At 31.9% G+C, this 22,727-nt stretch overlaps 2 protein-coding genes across 4 annotated transcripts in view; one reads left to right on the top strand and one right to left on the bottom strand.

Annotated features, from left to right (window-relative positions):
• The window catches only part of LOC142317302 (uncharacterized), a 310,615-nt gene extending 307,843 nt beyond the window's left edge, over positions 1 to 2,772 (bottom strand). For both annotated transcript variants that reach the window (XM_075353735.1, XM_075353736.1), the window contains exon 1: positions 193 to 2,772. In XM_075353735.1, the coding sequence (XP_075209850.1) occupies positions 193 to 2,567 (2,375 nt within the window). In that variant the 5' untranslated portion in view covers positions 2,568 to 2,772. The remainder of the gene's footprint in view (positions 1 to 192) is intronic.
• Positions 2,773 to 3,170: 398 nt separating this feature from the next.
• Positions 3,171 to 22,727, top strand: part of Cog3 (conserved oligomeric Golgi complex subunit 3) — a 77,965-nt gene continuing 58,408 nt past the window's right edge. Inside the window, exons 1-4 of one of the 2 annotated variants that reach the window (XM_075353739.1) lie at positions 3,171 to 3,371; positions 12,346 to 12,435; positions 17,884 to 17,994; positions 22,562 to 22,669. In XM_075353739.1, coding sequence (XP_075209854.1) covers positions 3,210 to 3,371; positions 12,346 to 12,435; positions 17,884 to 17,994; positions 22,562 to 22,669 — 471 coding nt within the window. In that variant the 5' untranslated portion in view covers positions 3,171 to 3,209. Of the gene's footprint in view, positions 3,372 to 12,345; positions 12,436 to 17,874; positions 17,995 to 22,561; positions 22,670 to 22,727 lie in introns of both variants that reach the window. The other variant, XM_075353737.1, reaches the window with a different exon arrangement.

The raw sequence follows: 22,727 nt of genomic DNA, 5'->3' as shown, positions 1-22,727 counted from the left end.
GAAAGAACATTAACATAAACTAAGTTAAAATAATAACCTCAAATTTAATCATATTGATTCAAATACTTTTTGAAATATGAAAAAATATAATTTCCAAGCACATAACAGAAAATTTGGTATAAGTAAATAAAATTATGCAAACTACTATCATAAGATTGACAATACAAAGAAAAAGTACTAAAATAAACTCACCTCTCTGCCTCTTCTCCAGCCAATGGAATTTCTTCAGTTGCTGATGTTGCTTTGGCCAATGATTCTAATATAGCTGCGGACTGAACAACTTGTTCCATCATTCCTTCATCAGATTTAATAGCTTCAACAAAACTAGAAGGCACTGAACTGTTTGGATAAATAGCTTGTGGTGGATTGGCACCTTGTGGTATCATATAACACTGCTGTTTAATCACAGTTGGAGTAGTTTGAGATGAGCCTGCTGCAACTGCTGTTGCAACTGGTTGGCTTACAGGAGTAGGAGCACTCTGCCCAGTCACAACAGGAGCATATCCAGCAACGGATGTTGCAACTGAAGCAGCAGGGACATGATGCATACTTGCTGAGTGTCCAATGGGCATTTGTTGCTGTGTCGGGGCTTGTTGTTGTTGTTTCTGCTGCTGCTGCTGTGGTGCAGGTGGTTGTTGTTGCGGTGGGGGCTGCTGCTGCTGTTGCTGAGGTGGCTGCTGCTGCTGTTGTTGCTGCTGCTGTGGTTGCTGTTGAGGTTGTGACTGCTGCTGAGGAGGCATGTTAGAGTATGTCTGTTGCATTGGAACGGTTGTTTGATGTGAAACTTGAGGGGGCATTGTCATCATTTGTGGTTGAGATGTCATCATTGGTCCCTGTTGGCCCTGTGGTGCCATCATCTGCCCCTGTTGGGTTTGTGTGGCCATCATTGCTGCTTGTTGCCCTTGTGGTGCCATCATCTGTCCTTGCTGTTGTCCTTGTGTCATCATTGGAATGCCCTGACCAGTTGTATAGTATTGAGGTTGTGGCTGCAGTTGATGCTGTGGCATACTCATCATTTGTTGTGGAGAAAGTCCAGCAGGGCACTGCTGCATTGTTGTTGGCTGGTATGTCTGAGGTGTGGGCTGATTCTGAGTCATTGGCGGCTGTAATGGTGGAGCCATCTGGTGCATAGGTTGTTGCATATGTTGCTGCATAGGCTGCTGGGCTGTTGTTTGCTGTGGGTATGATTGTGGCTGCGGTTGTACCTGAGTTGGAATGGGTTGCTGTGGAATTTGTTGCATCATGGGTTGTGGTACTTGCATCTGCTGATTACTAATTGGTATACTATGCATTTGTTGTTGTGGTATATGCTGTTGTTGAGGAATTTGTTGTATAGGCGGAGGTGGCTGCATTTGAACTTGCTGAGGTGGCATTTGCTGTGATACTGGAACCTGCTGAGGAGTAGGTTGCTGTTGTTGTGGCTGTTGCTGCATATGGGGCTGCATTTGAATAGGCTGAGATGGCATCTGTTGAGGGGGTTGCTGTGACATTTGCAAAGGCATACCTGCATTTGCAATAACTTGCTGCATCTGTTGAGCCTGCAAGCTCTGATGCTGGTTAGTACTCAAAATGTTTTGTGGCATAGACACACTTTGTGAATGTTGTTGCATAACTTGAGATTGTGGTTGAGATTGCATCGTCTGTCCAGGTGAAACAGATGGATAACCTCCTGGAGCAGTCTGCCCTGCATTAGGATTAATAGAATATTGTTGATGTTCTTGTGTCCCTTTATCCATATTAGAAGGCACTTGGTCATCAACAGTACTTATAGGAGGAGGCACATCAGACACAGATATACCACTATCAGTCGCAACTTGAGCATTTAAATTTTGTGCATCACTGTTTTCTTTATTCACACTATTTGTAACATTAGATTGTGACTGTTGTAGCTGAACCATAGAATGGTCTAAATAATCCATACACATCCACCTACCTCGTCTGAAAGGTTCTGTACTTTCTATTTTAACAACTTTAAATCTTTCATTCCTACCTGTATGAGAATGAATGTCCCTCATTTCATTTTCACTATGCTTAACGCCTACTAAATTTATCACATTTTCTGCCACATTTACATGAAGTTCATTACCCGAAATGTTATTAGCACAGGTTGCGGAAGGATTCACACAATTTTCATTCGCAACAATCGCTAACCCGTATTGAGAACTCGTAGGTATCACTGGCGCCGAACCGAGAGACGCAGATGTGTTAAAGAAAACGTCATCTTTGGAGAAAGTGTCCTCCGAGTAACTTGGAGTTTCGTTTTCAATATCCGTAACCCTAGATATATCTACAACGTCTGATATATCGTCAGTGTGAGACTCATCTAAATCATCAGCTGAGTCGTCACCCCCATCATTACTAATACGCGACCCTACTGTCACACTAGTTATTTGGAAAGATGTCTTCTTCTTTGCGTTAGTTGTTGTAGATGACAACGTCGTAGGATGTGAAATTACTTTATCAGAATCTCCTAAACGTAGCGATTCACTAGTTGTACGATTAACTGCATTAGGATATTTATTTTTCTCAGCAGACTTATTTGCCTTTTGAGATGTGTTATCAGCCATGTTAAAAACGTATCTAACTATATAATATTCAAGCACAAACTGTGGCTTAAGCGAACACGAAACACAGCATAAAACTTCATTGTTTCACTTTTTTACTGTACTTTTCATAATGCACAAAACTAAAACAAAATATTAAACTTAACTAATAAAATCTTGAAATCGCAAGCAATAACAAGAACACATAAACTTCATCGCGGTAGCCATTTCGTTGGCCTTCACAATAAAACAACCAACAACTCGAAAATATGTTATCAATATAAAAAAAACTTAATGTAAACAAAGACAAAAATAAGTCACACATTTCTTTCTTAGCTAACAAATAATAAGTATTATAATTTAATCGTTTATATTAGGTTATATGAAGGTATCTGTATATTATACACTAAGAAATGTATATATTGATTAAATGAGCTTTAAATATATTCTTGAAATTACGATCAATTTTGCCCCTTTAAAATTATCAAATTATTATTGAATAACGTGTACTTTATTCGATTCTATTTAATTTCCTATCATTCAACTTTTACTGTAAACTAACAGCTGATAGCTGTCAATCATTATCTGTACGATACTATTTTTTTTATCACTCAGCTGTTAAGGTAACCTGTAGTTTATTAAATGATTAGATGTTAGCGGAGAAACATGGCCGACGTGGCTAAATTAACGCTGGATAAAAAAATTTACGATAAAGTTCATGATTGGGAAAAATCTTCTGACCCACTAGCGCCTTTAAGTATTCAACAAAGAAATTTTATCTTAGATTTATCTGATGAATTGCACCATTCGTCATTCAGTACTTATAAGGTGGGTATAGGTTAACTTACAGTTTCTAATGGAGAACTGTTTTTGTTTTCGTAAAATAAAATATATTTGCCAAGATTTTACTGTTAAATATTTTATTAATTACTGTGTACGTTACAAGTTGTAGCTTTATTCATAAAACACGTTAAAATTTAATTTGGTTAGTAAACAAACCTTTTAATTGTGTAGGCGAGAAGTTTTATCATACTGTATTAAAAAGTAATTTTTTACATTTTTATATCTTGAAATTTTAAATGAAGGTTTGTCGAAAGACTTTAATTTTGAGTTTGTCAAAGTAGATTGTTCCGAGAACTTAAAGATTACGATTGAATTAAACCAAAAAAATATATATTTATTTTGCAAGTACATCTATATAATAACAATTTCTCTCACTTCACATTTATTTTTTTAAATAAAGTTAATCTTAAAATTATGCCAAAAATTATAGCTGTACATTGGATGCTAGTTCATTTTACTATTCAGCTGTGGAAAGTTTTCTACATTTAGTAAAAATTTCTCAATAATGACACATAATAGGCTAAATGCATATCACTAAATATTAATCGTCCATTTACGTATACAAAATCAAGATGCATTTGTAGTGTATATTTCTGAATACATCGTTGTATGCCTATTTGTTGCTACTATACTCTTGTTGCCCACTCACTTAGATTTGACATCACACACAGACATTTATAGTGTGCTGGATGTGTCAGGAAAATGATAGAAGGAAATCTTTTAACATTTTATTACTTTAAATATTTAAATTAGCTAGTTGATAGAGAATTTACATCGGACAAATGTAGACTGATCATTATTTTCAACACAAATCATTACGGCCACTACATTGGCAATAGAATAAATTAAGAAACAAATAAATACTCTCTTATATGTGGAAGAAGGCATGATTCAAAATGTAGTAGTGTTTACGAGAACTGCAGTGGTTGAAGCTCAGTATATGGTGCACTCTACAACAAAATATGTGTCTGCTCATCAGCAATGTATTATTAAGAATGAATGTATATATTGACATATTCTCCATTATATTCTGTTGGAGTTGTCAAATTCATATTATGTAACGTAATGAGCATGTATATACGTGTTTCCAAACATCCTAAAGGATTATTTTTTTGCCCTTTTTTACTTGTATGAAGTAAAGGAAGTATTGTGGTGGAAAAATTTCTGTTTTCAGAGTTCAGTGGAAATATCCATTTTGACTAATTTCAGTGTAATGTCTGTGTGTACGTTCTTATCTCGCATAACTCAAAAACGATTAGTAGGCTGTTGAAATTTTGGATTTAAGACTGTTGTAACATCTATCACCTCTCCTTTTGATTGCAATCAACTGAACCGAAAGTGTCCAAAAAACACCCAAAATCCAAAAAAAATTGATTGTGTTACTTCATTTTATTAAAGAATTGAAGGATCATATCTCACTTTCAAATGAAATAAGTTTAAATAAACTGCAGAAAAAATGTGTATAAGTAATTTAATAGGTACAAGGAAGTCATGTGGTGTTTACATCAGATTTTTGATATACAGTTCTTTTCTACCAGCAATCTTTTCTAATGCATAAAACCCCCTTTTTTCTCACATGTACATTCAAAATGCAAATCCATAATACTGTGCTGCTTTGCAGGAAGCACTGAATCTATTCAATCTACCTCATGCCACTGATTCTTGCTCTGCCTTTTTGTTGACTTTTATCTTTACTAATACGTCATTATAAAGAATTTAAACAAATGATTATTTACTTGAAACTCAGATAGCCTCTGTATTTCAAAAAAAGTCAGAAACTGATTTTTTTTTCTATGCCTGGCTAATAAGTCTGAATTAAAAAATTCTTTCCACATTAACAATAAAATATCTGGGTTGACTTAATTTGCTCCCAGATTACTTTCTTCTTATTTATTTAGTTTAATTTCATTACTGTAATTTTTTTTTATGACCTGAAGAGAAACTGCAGAAAAGTTTTTTTTTGAGTATTTTTTGACTTAACTGGTCTTAAAAGTGCATGTTAATTATCAAAACAAATCTAAAAAAATGTGTTCAATAAACTGCCTGACAACTAATCTTCTATTATTTTCCTTGTTTATTATGGACAGTTTTGAATTAACATTTTTTCAGTCATTGATCAGTTTAGTAAATTAACTATTTTACTTAGGAATGAATTTTTTGATAGGTTGGTAAAAAAATATGTAGAATAATAAAAGGATATAGAATAAGCTTAAAATGGTATTTGTAAAAAAACTTTTATGATTTGTTCTACATTAAATATTTCACACCTGACACAGATGTAACTTGCTAGAAAATAATTAATCAATGGCATGTTTTACTTATAGTAGCGCACAATATTAGTTAAAAATCCTTATTGAATATATTTAATACTTTTTTTATTGGATAATTATTACATTTTTATCTACAAATATTATTTCATTCAAGTCATGACCATCTATTTGACTGTATTGCAGAGTTTTGAGGTCAGAGGATATTGGTTTTGGGGGATTTTAATGCTAAATCCCCTGCCTTTGCTGGTGTCCAGCAGAACGCATGTGGTAATTATCTTGGGGATTTTATCCATGTGTTGGACTTGATATCTGTCAATAACTATGATTCCACCTTTCAGAGGAGTGAATCTAGATCATGTCTTGATTTCACATTTGTGAGCTTCCCGCATGTGGCACCCTCTTCCCGAGGGCAGTTGATCCCCCAGGATGGAGATAGTCGTGGACGACCTGCCGTTATTCCAGATACATGAGCTTTTTGCAGCTTCATGAGGTATGAAGCCTCATAAGAGTCCAGGACTAGACGGGATCCCATCGAAGGTTGTGAAGATCGTCACAGAGGTTGCTCCGATTCCTGCCCTTAATACCATGAACTACATGATCTTACACGATTACATACCAGATGAGTGGAAGATCTGTAGATTAGTATTCATCGAGAAACCTAGTGGTCCTAGTGAAAGCACAATCAATTGTTGTGCCTGACAAACAGCTTTTTTAAGTTGTTAGCTGAAAGATTACTTGTAGCTAGGCTGCAGCAGGAAGTCGAGGCAAGAGGTGGTCTGATTGACATGCAGTATGGCTCAGGCAAGGTTGTTCTATGATGGATGTTGCGAAACACAACATAGATTTGGCAGAATGGGTTGCCAGTGGGACTTTGTGTTACAGGAGTATTTTGGCTATGATACTCCTGGACGTCCAAAATGCTTTAAATTCCATTATTTGAGGATCCATCTTCACAGCCCTGGAGAAATGGTGCATTTCCCCATACCTTCAGTGAATTTTACAGAGATATCTCAAACACAGGTGTATGAACTGGGAGACCAACATCTGTCTTTCGATATAAAATTTAGGAGTTCCATAGGGCTCGGTTGTTGGGCCAGCGCTGTGGAACCTTGTGTATGAGGGTGTACTTGGCCTGCCTTATCTTGAAGGGGTCTCAATTGTCACATATGCCAACGATTTAGCTCTCGTAGTAGTTGCTTGAAGTGAAAGAGATGTAATCTCGAAAGTGAAACGTTCAATAGTCATTGTTGACAAGTGGTTGACCAAGCAGGGTTTGAATTTATCTTCCTGCAAAACTAAAGTGGTAGTCTTGGCTGAAAGGAAGCGACTAGAGCCTATGCGTTTCGAGGTGAAAGGGCACTCCATGGTTCCGGACAATGAAGTTAAATACTTAGGCTTCTGGATCGACTGTAGGCGCTCATTTTCTGTACATGTCAGCCAGGTTGCAAAGAAGGCTGAGAAGACCATCTGGGCTCTGAGTAGGTTGCTCACAAATGTAGGTGGTCCTAAATCTTCCAGGTGTAAGACATATGTACATGTAGTTAACACCATAATTCTTTATGGGATCCCAGTCTGGAAAAAAGCTATGAGTTTGAAGAGAAATGTACGCACATTGGAGGGTTTACAGAGGCGTATGGCCCTGAGAGTGTGCTCTGTATACAGGACTGTCTCAGCTGAGGCAATCTTTGTTATAGCAGGAATGCCACCAGTCAAGTTGCTTGCTAAAATGAGGTGCTCAACGTATTCATGTATGAACAAAAGCGAGGCTGAAACCTTTTGTTAGAGTGATGCCAAGTCTGTTGGAGTGAAGCATCCACCATTGCGTGGGTTAGATGCTTGATCAAAGAGGTTAAGCCGTGGTTCCTGAGGGAATTTGGTGAGGTCGGTTACGAGCTCACTCAGTTCCCGATGGGCTATGGCTGTTTTTGCCAATATCTCCACAGGTTCAAGAGAATGGGTGATAACACGTGTCCATATTGCAGAGACCTGGATGACATGGAACACATTGTGTTCCACTGTTTACATTAGGAATTCTTGCGGCATAATTACAGACATCTGGGTGCTGCAATGCCAGAGAAGATGCTTTACAATGAGGAATCATGGTATTCCATCTCCTCTTTGGCCACCTGTATTATTACGAGTAAGGAGTATAAGATGAGGACAGAATAGCCTCGGAAAGTCCTAGGACTCTCCAAGGCTATTCAAGCTTCTAGATGAAGAATTGAACTGGAGAGCGAGGCGAGGACCGACAGCCTCTTGCAGAGCAATAGTTTGTTCGCGCTTGCGTTGTTGGTCTACGGTGATGATGCATAAGAACTCTTGAACCCATGAGTTTGAAGGCACCCCCCCAGGGCTGAGAGTGCTTCATTGTGGTCCGGCCCCAGTGGGGAGAAGTGGTGAGATAGGATTTTTAGTCAGTAAGGTGCAAAAAAAAGTCATGATCCAGGTTGTATTCAGTAGTGATTCATATTTTCTTGCTTCAAAAACTCTCAGTTTGTCAAAATTTTGGCTACATCATTATCAAGAATATTTCAATTTCACATGCTACTTTGTATTTTAACATTCCAAAGAAGGTTAATTTTGAAATGAACATTGATGATAACTTAAAAAAATCTCATCACTGTTTGTGAGTAACCTACTGACTAAGTTGCTGCTTGCTACCTATCTAGTTGAAATAACCAGAATGTTATGAAATCAATATTTAACATTTTGAGAACAGGCTGATTATTAATGTAGATTTTATAAAAGTTAAAAAATGGATAATTTTTAGAATAAAAATACCATTACTGAAATCCTCATTTATTTTAATTAATTTAAAGTAAAGGTTCATGGTTTGTTGAATGAAGCTCTAGATGCAAGGATGGAATTTTCCTCAATTGTTGAAGCATGCTCACAACATTAAAAAGGGAAGCAGTGGTTTAAGAATTACTTAGTCATTGTGTTTTATAATAATTAATTATGCACTTTATGAAATACTGTTTATTAAACTGTAACATTTGGTGATTGATATGTAATAAGAATTTGATTTCATTAGATTGATCAAATCAAATCTTAAAAAGGTAGTGCTATAACTAATGCAACCTCAAAGTTTAGTGATGCTACCTTCCAAGTAAAAATACATTGGACATTTCTAAAACAGTAGCTAAACATTTTTGCCTTCTTTTTACCATTTTTTATTTTTAGAAGTGGAATCTCACCTTTAAATTTATTTCCACACCAGATATGCACTTATACTGCAGGTAAAATTCACTCAGTTTTATTCATAGATAAAGTTATAATCATCTGAACAGAGAAACTTCATTTGTATTTTATAATAAACATTCACAGACAAGTCAGTGTGGAGTCTTACTGAATTCAATAAAAAAACATTCTTTTGATTACAAATTAACTAATAAAAGAAAATGATAAAATCAAAGGAAAGGAAAAAGGCACTGATTAACTTTGCTAGGTATAAAAAGGGGAAGTAAAGATGATGATAGTTCCAATTAGAGCTAATTAAAATTATATTCATTAATATTGAATATTCAAAAAAGAGCCTGAAACAAGAATGGTTATTGAAATAAATTGGAGAAGGGTAAAATTATCGAAAGATATATGATTTTTTTTTTAAAACTTATTTTTAATTTTGTGACTAATCACAGTTTTATTTTTAATGTCTAGAAATTGGAACAGAGCTCTATTTCGTAACATGGCCATGATAATCTTCAAGTTGATTTTATTTTTTACTATGGTTTTTTTTTTATCTTGGTGGAGGGCAATACAAATTTGATTTTATGTCTATTATAAAGTAAGGTTGTGACATGTGATTTGCTTTATAAACTATCGTGTTAAAAACTGGTATCTTATATTGTGTTTAATGAGAAGAATCAGTGATACATCTATTAGTATGCTTACTACTACTGTAAATGAAAAAAGTGATTTTATTATCTTTACAAATTAGTTTCAATGAAAAATTGTAACAACTGTTTACTTTCAGTTTTATAGGTAAATTTTATGTTGTTCATTTTGTATAATTTTTAATAAAATTTTCCTTGATAGGAAGTGTGAAATTAAGCAGAAAAGTGTAATCTGTATATCTCAACCAAATATTGAGATTCTCTTTTAGCTTTCATTTCTGGGTTACTCTTGAAAAGATCAGCTAGGATTGTAGACAGTGGGACTCACTATCTATTAATAAAAATTAATAACATTTTTAATATAAGTTTATATTAACAAAAAAAAATTGTTTTTACTGTTCTATTTTACATGAATTAGTAGATTAGGCGATCAACCAGACCTTCAAAATCTCCATTTCTTCTTTGATTAAATACTGGAACATAGTGCACTAATATTAAAAGATACAAATTTCTAACCACCTGTAAAATGTATCTTTTAAATTATTAATTATGTCATTGTTATTTATTTTAAAAAAAGATGCTGTTTGCGGTCACTTGCCATATTATTTAAACCATTATTTATACTTATACTATAGTGTTGAAAATATTTATACTAGTAGTGAATAAAGTTGTTACTTAAGCTTTGTTGATTTGTATGATCTAAATCTAATTGTTACAGAACTTAAATTATATAAATATTGTTTATTCTCCCCCCTTCCCCCGCTACTTCATCAGTATCTACTTGTGATAATTGCTTACAGTCAAAATGGTCACCGTTCGTTTTAGAGTTTAAGCACCATTTTTTTAAAATGGTTTTTAATGTTTTCTTGATTTGCAGATATTACATATTTTGTAATAGTACAAGCAATCAGAGCTACCTTAAGAATAGAAAAAAATTACTCTAATGAACAGTACACATTTCTCACAAATTATTAATTTACAGAATCAGAAAAAGAATCAATATTATAATTAAATGTTATAAATTGTAATGTTTATAGAAGATAATTATAATGAGTAATACTAATAAATAATGAATTTATCTGTGGTCTAATGTATGATATAGAGATTAAACAAACAGATAAACTTTGAAGTATGAATTTTTTATGTAAGGTGTGATTCAAAAGTGAGGGTCGGTTGCTAATAAAGTGGTTGGCAACAATGAATAATACTGGGCGTATGCACTAGCTTCAATCACTTCATTAGATAGCAGTCAGCTGTCTTGTCAGCAACCTGTTATTTGCTTTATCATTGTCAGTGATTAATGATGTTTGTGATGATAAACATCCCAAATCAGGTGTAAAATTCAGAATGTAATTTGATCTCTTAATCTGAAATCACATTGAGGAATTTGTAATGTATCCAACATTCAATGAGAATTGTGTGAAATTTATGGACCTGCTGTAATGAGCAAAGAAGATTTAAGACAGTGTTGTCTGTGTTATAACAGATAGACATGTTGCTAACACATTTCAGATGAGGCATGGTTTCATTTATCTGGGCATGTTATTTTCCACAACATTAGGTAGCAAATGACTGAAAATCCTCACCAGATGTTTCAGCACCCACTTCATGATGAGAAAGTACTTCTGGTAATTGTGTAGTTATGTTCCAGAACTAGTTGATCTCTGCCATCTCATTTTCTGTCAGTTGCCATTGTTATGAAATCAAGTACATCTTCTACACGTATACATCTAAAACAGTATGTATCAAAAATACCTCAATACTTTAGTGAGGTATTTTTCAAAATAATATTTTTAATTGAAAAAAAAATAATTAAAAAATTTTGTAACAGAAAAGAGGTTCATGTCTTCTTGGCCTACAAAGTGCTCATGTCTCTAGCACCCTCCTGATTAACGAAACTTGAGATATAACAATATTTAAACCTCTCTTTTTAAAATGTTCTCTGTTCTTCCTTCAAAAAAATTGAAAATAAATAGAAAGAAAATAATATTTATAGTGAATAGAGTGTTTATGGCATCTAGTCCACTTAACAGATATTTAATATTTCAATTTTTCCAAAATGTGTTTTATTGTCAGATAAAGATTTAAAAAATGTTGTCTGAGGAGTTCTACCCTTTGTTACCCACAAACGTCTGGTGGCCAGCCCCTTTGAATAAATTTAAATATTGTGGTATTCAAACCATTCTTTGTAAAATGTGTTTTACCTTCAAAGTAATTAAAATACATACCAGTGTTTAATAGAACTAAATTTTCTTGCGCTCAATGGATTGTAACTCATCAGCCGCTTGACTACACTTTAAACACAGTGATATATATTTGAAGAATTTTTTTTTAATGTAGTCTAACATAAGAAATAATTATAATTTATAATGATACCTATTAGGTTTGGGCTTTCTTACCCTCTCATGGGTCAACCCTACACCTACTTTAACCATAATTGAAATTCTGTTATTCTTTTTAAAAATATTTTTGCCATTACAAACCATAATGTTATTCAAAAGGTTCAGTTCTTATTGCCTTCAAGAATTTTTAGCGGCCTTAAATTCAAAATTGAAAGATTGAATTATTTCTTATGTGGAAAGAGTTCTTTATGTGTCGCAAAACATGTCGACAAGTGCCTTCTAAAAAACCAAACATCTCAATTATTTCATAGGAATAGTACTAATTCAAATTTGTTGTAAAAAAAGTTATCATATGAATTAAAAATGATTGCTGTCCTAAGCCAAGTATTTTTTGTTTCATATGGAAGAATTAATATCTTTAAAAATAATTAATATTCTAATAACTTTATCCCTTTGTTGCAAATCAGTATGTTTTTTGTATTGAATTTTTTTTTTTTTTTGTATTTTATAGGTACCACTTTTGAAAGAAACTGTTTCTTTACCAGACCAGGCTATATCCAAAGAAACAAGTGTGTTACAACAAATACAAACAAGCTTTCAGGTATGACATATTTGATAACTGTGTATTCAGAATTGTATTTTATAATTTTATTTTATATATTAATCCCATTTTATTGTTTACTTACCCATATTGCAGATGAAATGGTATTAATATGTAAAATTTGACATTTAGAAAATTTAGAAATAATTTTGAGAACAGTTTGAGAAAGTTTTAATGAAAGTAGACTAAATGTTTCTACTAGTTAAGAGAGTGATGTTAGAATTAATTTTTTTTTAGAAAATGCCTTAATGTACTTATTTGTAGAAAATAAATTCATTCAAAGTAAATAATCATGAATACTACATAATACTATTCCATTTATTATTTGAGTAGTATATTTTATGGAATTGAAGTTGTAAATAAAGATATTTTATAGCAGCAAGTAGGAGAAATAAGAAGCCTATGGCATAATCTTTTAAAGTAAAATTATAGTAAAGGATGTATAGACCATACATTAAGAAGTAAACGTTTAGTTAAATAAATAATAAATGAATCTGTGGTGGGTAAAAACTTGTAGAGGAAAATAAAAAATGGAATCTATACAACAGATAACTGAGAACGTAGAAAGTAGTAATTAATTATGAAAAAGTTAAAAGTTAACACAGAAGAGAAAGAAATGAAGAATTGCATCAAACTAAGCAAATCACTAATGTCTCCTCGAAAGAATAAAAAAATCATATATACCATCCCATCAGACTATACTATTTCAGAAAAAAAAAAACTTTGTATAAAATTAGTAGTTTCCTCAGAAGGGTTCACTTGACTCTAAACAAATTCAAACACATTTTATAAATATGCCTGTTTGAGAAAACCCATTTAGCTGCTTGGAGGAATTTCATGAAGCCATATGATTAAGGTATTTGTAAACTTTATGAGATAGCTTCTTTTGCAATAAATAAATTAAAACAGACTTTTTATAAATTTTGTAATCATAGATTATGTATTTACATTGTACAATGTACACTGCGGTTATAAAAAATTATGTGAGTTAATTATGAACAGTAATTATAATGTTTTTTTTAGTCAATTTTAAGACTCATATTCCTCTGTACTATTATACAAATATAAATAAATAACTTGATCCACCAAGAATAGAATAAAATTAAATTAGATAGGATGACACCTTATAATCATTATATAAACACAAGAGTACTTTCACGATTTTCTCGCATCATCAGTTGATCCAATCTTTTAATTGTTCATGTAAAATTATGTATTATAAATATATAACATTAACAAAATAAAATCTTGATAAATTTAATAAAACAAAATTTGTTAAAACTTTGGATATTAACTTTAAAATCAATTCAAATCAAAATGGAATTTAAATTAAAAACTTTTTCCTTTTAAATTAAAAAATTTAAGATTTAAAATCAAAATTAAAAGTTAAAAATTTTGTATATAAAAATATGTCATCAAATCATAAAAAATATTAATTAAAAGTTAAGATGATAAATATGTTAAAAAAATGAATGTGTGTGTGTGTGTGGTTTGGCTAGCTAATATTATATATGCTTATATTACTATATTGGCTAGCCATTGGCTAGCCACACACTCATATTCATTTTTTTAACATATTTATCATCTTAACTTTTAATTATTATTTTTATGATTTGATGACATATTTTTATATACAAAATTTTTAACTTTTAATTTTGATTTTAAATCTTAAATTTTTTAATTTAAAAGGAAAAAAGTTTTTAATTTTAACTCCATTTTGATTTGAATTGATTTTAAAGTTTACATCCAAAGTTTTAACAAATTTTGTTTTATTGTATTTATCAAGATTTTATTTTGTTAATGTTGTGTATTTTTTTTTTTTTACTTTTAAGGCCGCAAAGGACCACTTCAGTCAGAATAATTCAAGTCTTTTTTGCCGATCTTTTGGCCTTTAAGTTCTTAGCTTTTACTTTCTCCCAATATTTAGTCATTCTTAATGATCTTGCTTTACGATCCTCTATAATAATAAACCCTTTTTGTATAATTAAAAGTTCTTACTTTAAAGTTGATATTCGGATCTTTAATAACAAATTTTAATTTTTCAGATTTAAGTAAATCTTCGTAAGTCAAATTTAATTCTTGCATGTCTTCTTTAATTTATTTGATCCATAATGGCGGATTTTTTACAGACCAAAATTTATTGCTAATTCTCTTAGTAATCCTATCCTGCGGTAATCTCAACAAGTGTGCACAGAAAGAAATTCGCTTCTTTTTTCATAGTATCAATTAAGGATTGCAAGTTTTCGTACAGAAATTTATTAGGCAATAATCTGTACTGATTTTCGTGTTTATATTTTTTGTTTATGCAGGTTCTAAGAAATCCTGCGTTCAACTTTAAGAAAAGGTTCAGTCCTATTTTTCTGATTTAATCTAAATAAAAATCTCGCTCGCGGAGGTAATTACTGGTTAACCACAGTTTTGTAATGTCTAATTTCATTGTTAATCGAGAGCGATTTTTTGTTGTAAGTATTTTTGGTTACTTGTAGCACTTTAAATAATTTATTAGTTCTTTCAGTCCAATTTTGTTTTTCGTTACAATTACAAGTAATGATCTCTCCAAGATATTTAAATTTTTCTACAAGTTCTACTTTGTTTCCATTAATATTCACAGAATTAATAACTAAAGAATCTTTAGCCATCATTTAGGTCTTTTCGTAAGAAATTTTAAGTCCAATTTTATTCGCAAGTTCTATACTTGTTATTTGTATTCTGGCTTCTGCGATACTATTAGCTAATAAAGCTAAGTCGTCAGCAAATCCTATGCAATTTAAATTTAAGTTATCTCTTTTGTATCCTATGTGAATATTTTTTGGATTAATTTTAAACCGTTCGCGCGTCAGAAATTCTAGTGCACAATTAAATAATAAAGGCGAAAGTCTGTCCGCCTTGTCTCAGTCCGGATTTTATGTAAAAAGGTTCGGAAAATTCGCCATGAAACTTCACTTTAGATTTTGTATTTGTCAATGTTAAACCGATCATATTTACCAATTTAGAATCCAATCCGAGATTTCTCATTATTTTAATATGTGTATTTATAATATGTAATTTTACATGAACAGTTAAAAGATTAGATCAACTGAAGATGTGAGAAAATCATGAAAGTACTCTTGTGTAAATATAATGATATAAGGTAAGTGTCATCCTATCTGATTTAATTTTATTCTGTACTTCGTGGATCAAGTTATTAATTTATATTTATATAATATATTGTATATTAGAACATTTTTTTAAAAGTACTTCATTACTTTTTTTTGGATGCAAACATGTGATATAATTATGGTTTATTTCCAGATTTATTAATTGTTTCATAAATCATTATTAGATTTTAAATTGTAATAAATTAAAACAAATTAATCCAAAAGGACATGTAACTAAAAAGATGTTTAAGCAATATTACCTTCATAATCTGGATTCTGTATGCTGGATTGCCCTAACCAATTCAGTATCAAGATATTTCAGATGCTTACATCATCATCATTATTATTATATATATATATATATATATATATATATATATATATTTTTTTTACTAAACTTCAGAACCTTATTTATTTTATAATTTTTTAATTTGGAATATGGAATTTTGTGCACAATTTGTTGTCCAGCTGCTGGACAGGAAAGGTAATCTCGGAGTTGATTTATGGGCAGCCACCTACTAGATACCAAGTATGTATTGGCTCTTCAGGTGCAGGTATCCTCAGCATGGAGGGCCTAGTAAGATCAGGCCTGCATCCATAAAACCAGTAATAGGGAAGAAGAAATCAAAATCATGAAAGGGATGTTGGTGAAAAAGGAGAATCCCTCATCAGAATAGTTTACAGTCTTGTGAACGATCTGTACATACTGTCATTATTATAATTTTCTGCATGTTAGAGGGTATTTGGATGCTGAATTTTTTCATTTTTTTCTGGTTCAGGTAATCCAATAATAAATATAAATACTTTGTTTTTGTAAATTCCTTCTTTTTTTTTTTATTAATAAAATGTACATGCTCTCAGTTAATGGATGGTGCACAAAATTAATTGTCAGGTGTACTAAGTGTGAACCAAGGGCTTGTACATTTTCTCCTAATGTAAAGCTTTATTTATTAAAAAAAAATGGTTAAATCTACTGTTTCAAGATACTTGGAAGTTGTTGTTACATAAAATTGAAAAAGACAAGTTTCACACATTGTTTGTTTTGTTATGTAGCAGTTCTGAATTTGGGTAAAACAGTTGGTGAAAAAAATTGACAAAAGAGATAAGATATTAAGTCTGGTGTATAACATGAATAAAATTTGTAAAAAAAGCTATAAAGATGGAAAGCAATGTGGCTGTGATGACAGAGGAGACATTTGTTTGATCAGTTAAAGAGAAAGCATGAACTGGACAATGACGATCTGAATACTGCAATCATAAAAGAGAAATATGAAAAAAGTATTGAAACAGACATAAATCCTTGATGTACGGGGAAAACAAACCATTGCCAAAGAGATTTCATTGTGTGAAAAGATTTCGAACTCGCATCAAAATTTTTATGACCTAGAGTTTGAGTTAGGTCAGAGGACCTCAGAATATTGAGAATTAAAAGAATTCTGGGAGAGTGTAATATTTTACTATCAATAGAGTCTTTTCTTTGTGCCAGGAAAGTAAAAAAACTTGATCCGGACACCACTTTATTTTCTTGTATGCCTATTAAATTACATACATTTTTTTAAAATTAAAATTGTATAAAATTTTATTTCATTAATAACTTTTGATACTTTTTAATTTTTTTATTGAATTATTATGTATCAAACCATTTTTTTACAATCATAGATTAATAATTATTAATAAATCAATATATCTAAATTAAAAAAAAAAGTAGATGAAGTCTGGTTTGAATCAATTTGCCTTCCCCTTGTAATATCCAAATATTTTATTTGTTGATATCTCTGAAACCAGTGAAAATAAGTACCGCTTATGATATATCATTGTAAAGCTCTTAATGAGGGCTTATTACTGCAGTTAAGAAAAAGTCCAAAATCCAAATTTGTTTGGATTTTTGGCTTTTCTGACACTTACGGTTCAGTCAATTGCAATCAAAAGGGGAGATGCACAACTAGATGTTACAATGATCCTAAATCCAAAATTTCAACATCCTACGGCTAATTATTTTTAAGTTATGCAAGATACATACGTATGTATAGATGTCACATTGAAACTAGTCAAAATGGATTCAGGGATGGTCGAAATTGATATTTCCGTTGAAATCTGAAAACCGAAATTTTTCACGATCATACTTCCTTTACTTCATACAAGGAAGTAATGATAAGTACAACTTTAAAAAAAATTAATTAAAAAAAATGTCTACAGTGGATGATAATGGTAACAACTTTTAAATGTTCAGAACAAAGGGTTAAATGATCATTTAAGAATAATTATTGTTTTTTTTTTGTAAAAATAACTTTTTTAATTTTAGTTATTGCAGTGGTATGCTGACCTTGAAAAGAAGTGGGCTGAAAATGATGATGATGTGTATAATAACTATTTACAGCAGTTATCTCAAGATCGGGAGCAGTGTTCTAATCTATTGTCTCAGGTAATTAGTATGTGTTTAATAACTTAAATTATGTAAATTATTATGTTTCTTAAGACAACATTTTTTCTCCTTGTGGAACAATATTTCTACATTTTCTTGATTTTAAGTGTGCTTATTTTTTCTGTACTTGTATGAGTAGTAGAAATAATGGTAAGACCCCAAATAATCCTATGCGCAAATAATAAAATATTGATACAACCATTCATTGAAATAAAAGAAAATATCTTTATGTTTTTATAGAAATGAGGATGTGCTGATAGAAAATATTCTGTGAATAAGAATAAAACTAATGTTATGGCTATTCAATGAACAAATACTTTGTAATTATCATAAAGTTAGAAATTAATGATGGTAATTTTGATGAAATACTGAGCATGCAGCTACACTGTGTAAGTGTATATGTAAGATGGGTGTCATATGCATACACAAATGTTTTGCAGTCATGACTTCAATGTTTTGGGAAAAAGACAAATTTTTTAACTGTTGTGGCTATGGTGAGGCTTGAATCACTATTTTATTTTTGAAATAAAAAGTTAAAATATGCAGTTAAAACTTAGCTACACTTATCCTTCACAGGTTTTTAGCAAAACAAGATTATGGGTTCTTATTGTAGTATTAGAATATTTCTTATCTGAACTTCCTTACCACTGAAAAAAAAAAAACAACAGTTGATGAGTGTATTGTGTGTATTAATCATTTCTATTAAATAATTTGTTCTCAAAGTGGGCGATAACACCCCTTTGTGGACATTGGAGGCCTTCAAGGGGGGTGGTAGAAGGCCCCCAGAAAATTGGGGGCATTCAGGCGGTCGGTCTAGGAAGGCAATGGCTGATTAAAAAAAAGGCAAAAATTATGTTTTCCTAATATTTTGAAGTAAAATGCAAGTTTCAACTAAGAAACAGGATATGTCATGTTTAAAAACAATAATTGCAGTTGCTGTTTTTAAGAGCGCATCTTAAAAACAACACTTGCAATTCTTATTTTTAACAGATGGTAAGTTTAAAAATTTTGGGCGGGTGCTAGAAAATATTTGATTCTCAATGTGGGCGAAAAAAATTGATAATCAATGTATTAAATGAATAAGTGAATTCCACTGAAGGTAAAGATAAGCCAAGATTCAGTTTTGTTCCTTCTAATTATTGATTAAAGAATGTACTTTTACATTACAGTAAATACACTCTTGGTAAATCGGTGTAGAAAAAATTGTAAGCTTTAGAAGATACAGAAAGGATAACAAGAATGTATATTGTCAGGTAAGTTAGTGAGGGCAAAAATAAACTGAGAAAAATCCTAGTCATAATTATTGGGGAAAAAATCTAAGCTGAAAAGATATGAGCTTTAAAAATCTATATGAAGGTATGAAAGAAAAATTTAATGAAAGAAACCCAGAGCATGATAAAAGGTACCTCATAGTTAATCAGTGAAATGAGCTGAATAACCTATGACCTACAGTAGAAAGAAAAGTGCTATGATGAACAGAGGAACATCACTGCAATGACCTTTTCTTTAGGAGATGAAAAAAATAAAGTGTTTCTCTTCATATAGCTATTTTAAAAACTAACTCAAGTGAAGTATTCTATATCAGTATATGGTCTTGACTTGATTCATTCCAGCTGTAACTTAATTGGAGCAATGAAGAAATTTTTAGAAGTGTAACAATAATGAATGATGAGATTAATGAAGTTTCTTGGAGGTGGTTTGACAAAACTGATTGACACCTTTGAGACTGGAATTAAGAAACTTACATTACAGTGGAACAAGTGCATTAAAGTCTAGGCAGGCTACCTAAAATTAATACGTAAAAGAGTTTGATTATGTTGCAAGTAAAATTAATAAAACATACTCTTTTCTATATTCGAACCACTTTGTAAATTCATGTATACTATAGAGAATGTTCAACTTAAAAAGAGTCCCCCCCATCACTTAGTTTAGTCTGTAAATAATAGTTTATTGGCAAACACTTTAACTTACAGAAGGTGTTGAAAATGATTTCCATCCACTTCTGTGCACTTGTCAACACATTTGACCATGTTCCTGTCTACTTTTGTTAGTGTACTCTGTCCATCTCCTGGATGGTATTGGTAATGTTTGTTTTCAATCCCTGCAGAGTGTGTGGATTGCTCCTATAAACAACTTCTTTTAAGTAACCCCACAGAAAGAAGTCTGGATTAGTCAAATCAGCAGGTCTTGGTGGCCACAATCCTTTTGAAATGATTCTGCCACTAAAAAATCCTGTAACATCTCCATAATAGAGTGACCTGTATGGCAAGTGTCACTGCGCTCTTGCAACAGCAGTCATGTTCTCTTATAGTAAGTCTATGAACTGTTGAATAATTTCTTAGTAGACTGCAGCATATACACTTCTTTTAAAAAACAAGAATCCTATTACTTATCGCCTTGAAACCACACACATATGCCTATTTTTTGTGGTAATAGGGAGATTCAAAGAAAATGTGTGCGGCTTTTCAGTACCCCAGATCCAGTAGTTCTGACTATTAACATATCCATCAAGATAAATGCATTCTTCATCTGTGAAATCACTTGATCTAAAATGCCAGTGTTGCCTTTAATGAAAAGTTCTTGAACCATTGATTGTAGTGAATCCTTAGAGCATAATCAGCATTATTTAGCTCATGGAAAACCTGTATTCGATACAGATATCAGCATTCTCCTCTCTGCAGTATGGGCTGAACCTAGTGAAATGATTTTTCCTGGCTTAATCTCCATGAAGATTTATGAGGAGATCTTGTAACTGCCACTTTAATGTCCTGTATGAACTATGTTGTTAAAACTGACCTGTGTCTGGCAAATTTCTGGTTTACACCGAACCTGTTTTAAAAAATTGTTTAACTAACTTCTGAATAACACTTTTAACTTTTCCTTTTCAAATTTCTCCTGAACTTTCACCAAAACACAACATGAGATTTCATCTCTAAATAAATTTCCATCACGAATATACATTCTTCAACAGTTAACTGCATTTTAACAAACAACACATGATTATGCAATCTTGTTCAGAAGCCAACGCTTGACATAGACTGGCAATACTCAGATGTGCAGGCAATAAACAGTCCTTCCCACTGCAGCTTCAATTGTATCAACATCTTTCACTTTATTTTACCCTTTTCACACCAATTTAAACATTTAAAAAAAAAAATGCATTTAGTATAAACTACTAAGTCTCTTTTAAATTGAACAATATTTTAATCTCAAATTAAGCTACTATTACCTATTATTGTGCTACGTTACCTTTTTTAGAATTTCATTTCTTTAGGTGGTTTATTAGTATACATTTTTGAAAACAGAATTTTTGGAACTGCAATATTTTTGTTGTGTATTAATCAAACAGTTGAAATTATTTATAACATTTTTAATTTCTCAGTAGAGCTCTTCTGAATTTATTTCTGTTGAATTGACAGACTAATCACCGTCAATCCAAAATTCTAATGTAATGCTTTAAATAAGAGAGCTATTTTTCAAGAAGATCCAATTGGCTGTTGTTTTGTAAATTTTGCGTAGCTGTTGAAATACTAATGCACTGCCCCAGATCCCAGCATCCCTTGCACAAATGCAAACGCCATTTGAAGTCATAGTGTCACTGTGTACGGTTTATATTGTGAAGTTGAAATGTTTCAAATAATTGAGTGGCATGCCGATTGTAAAATACGGTCACATTGTCATAGGGGACGAGATACGGGTTTCTCACATCACCCCATCATCAAAGGGGCAGTGAATGGAATGGCGACACACAACGTTTCCAGTCAAAGTGAAAGCCAAACAGACAATGTCATATGCAATATTATGGCAACTGTGTTTTGGGATAGACATGATGTCCTATTACTTGATTTTATGCCCAAAGGGTAAACAATAAACTGCGTACTGTGAGACCTTGATGAAGCTTCGGCATGCCTTACAAAATAAGTGACATGGCCTATTGTCATCTGGAGTTTTGTTGTGCTGCATGACAATGCATGACCACATTCTGCTACTCAAACTCTAGAGTTAATCAGACCTTTTAGATGGGAGCAAATGGACTACCCACTGTACAGCCTAGACCTTGTACTGAGCAATTACTACCTGTTCCGCTCCCTGAAGGAGTTTCTCGGCAGTCTGCTGTTTGACCCCAATAAAGAAGTGAAAACAACAGTCAAAGACTGGTTGTCTTCACAGGTGGCTGATTTCTATAATGTGGTCATATTTAGTAAAATACTATGATAAATGTTTAAACAAAGATTTTTGCCAATATCCTTACTAGTTTTATTCATATTAAAAATCAGACCTTACTTAAAAGAAAATAGCCCTCTTAATTGAATTTAAATTACATTTAATTTGAGTGATTAATTCCATTTAAGTCAGTTGAAGAAAGTAAAAGATAAATACTAAAATTTCTTTTTTTTAGTAAACCTGGCATTAGATATTAAGAGCCATATCCTTAAGAATAGTTTTATAGAAGAAATTTTTCATTCATGTCAGGTTGCCTACAACTATTATGGTTTATGACACTACAGATGCAACTAAAATGTTCTTTCCATTTCACCTTGAATTTTTTGATTTTTTTTTAATATAGGTAGAATCTGCTCTTGGCCATTTGAATCATCTCAGTAAGGAATATAAACAAGTGTCAATGAAGACTAATTCATTACATTTAGTTAGTGAACAACTTTTAGCTGATCAGGTATTTTTTAATTATTGAATTTTTGAATGTTTGTAGTCTATTTTAAATATGATTTTAT

This window comes from Lycorma delicatula, chromosome 1, assembly GCF_047948215.1.
Source record: "Lycorma delicatula isolate Av1 chromosome 1, ASM4794821v1, whole genome shotgun sequence".
NCBI lineage: Eukaryota > Metazoa > Arthropoda > Insecta > Hemiptera > Fulgoridae > Lycorma > Lycorma delicatula.
This window is presented reverse-complemented; position numbering and strand designations above follow the sequence as displayed.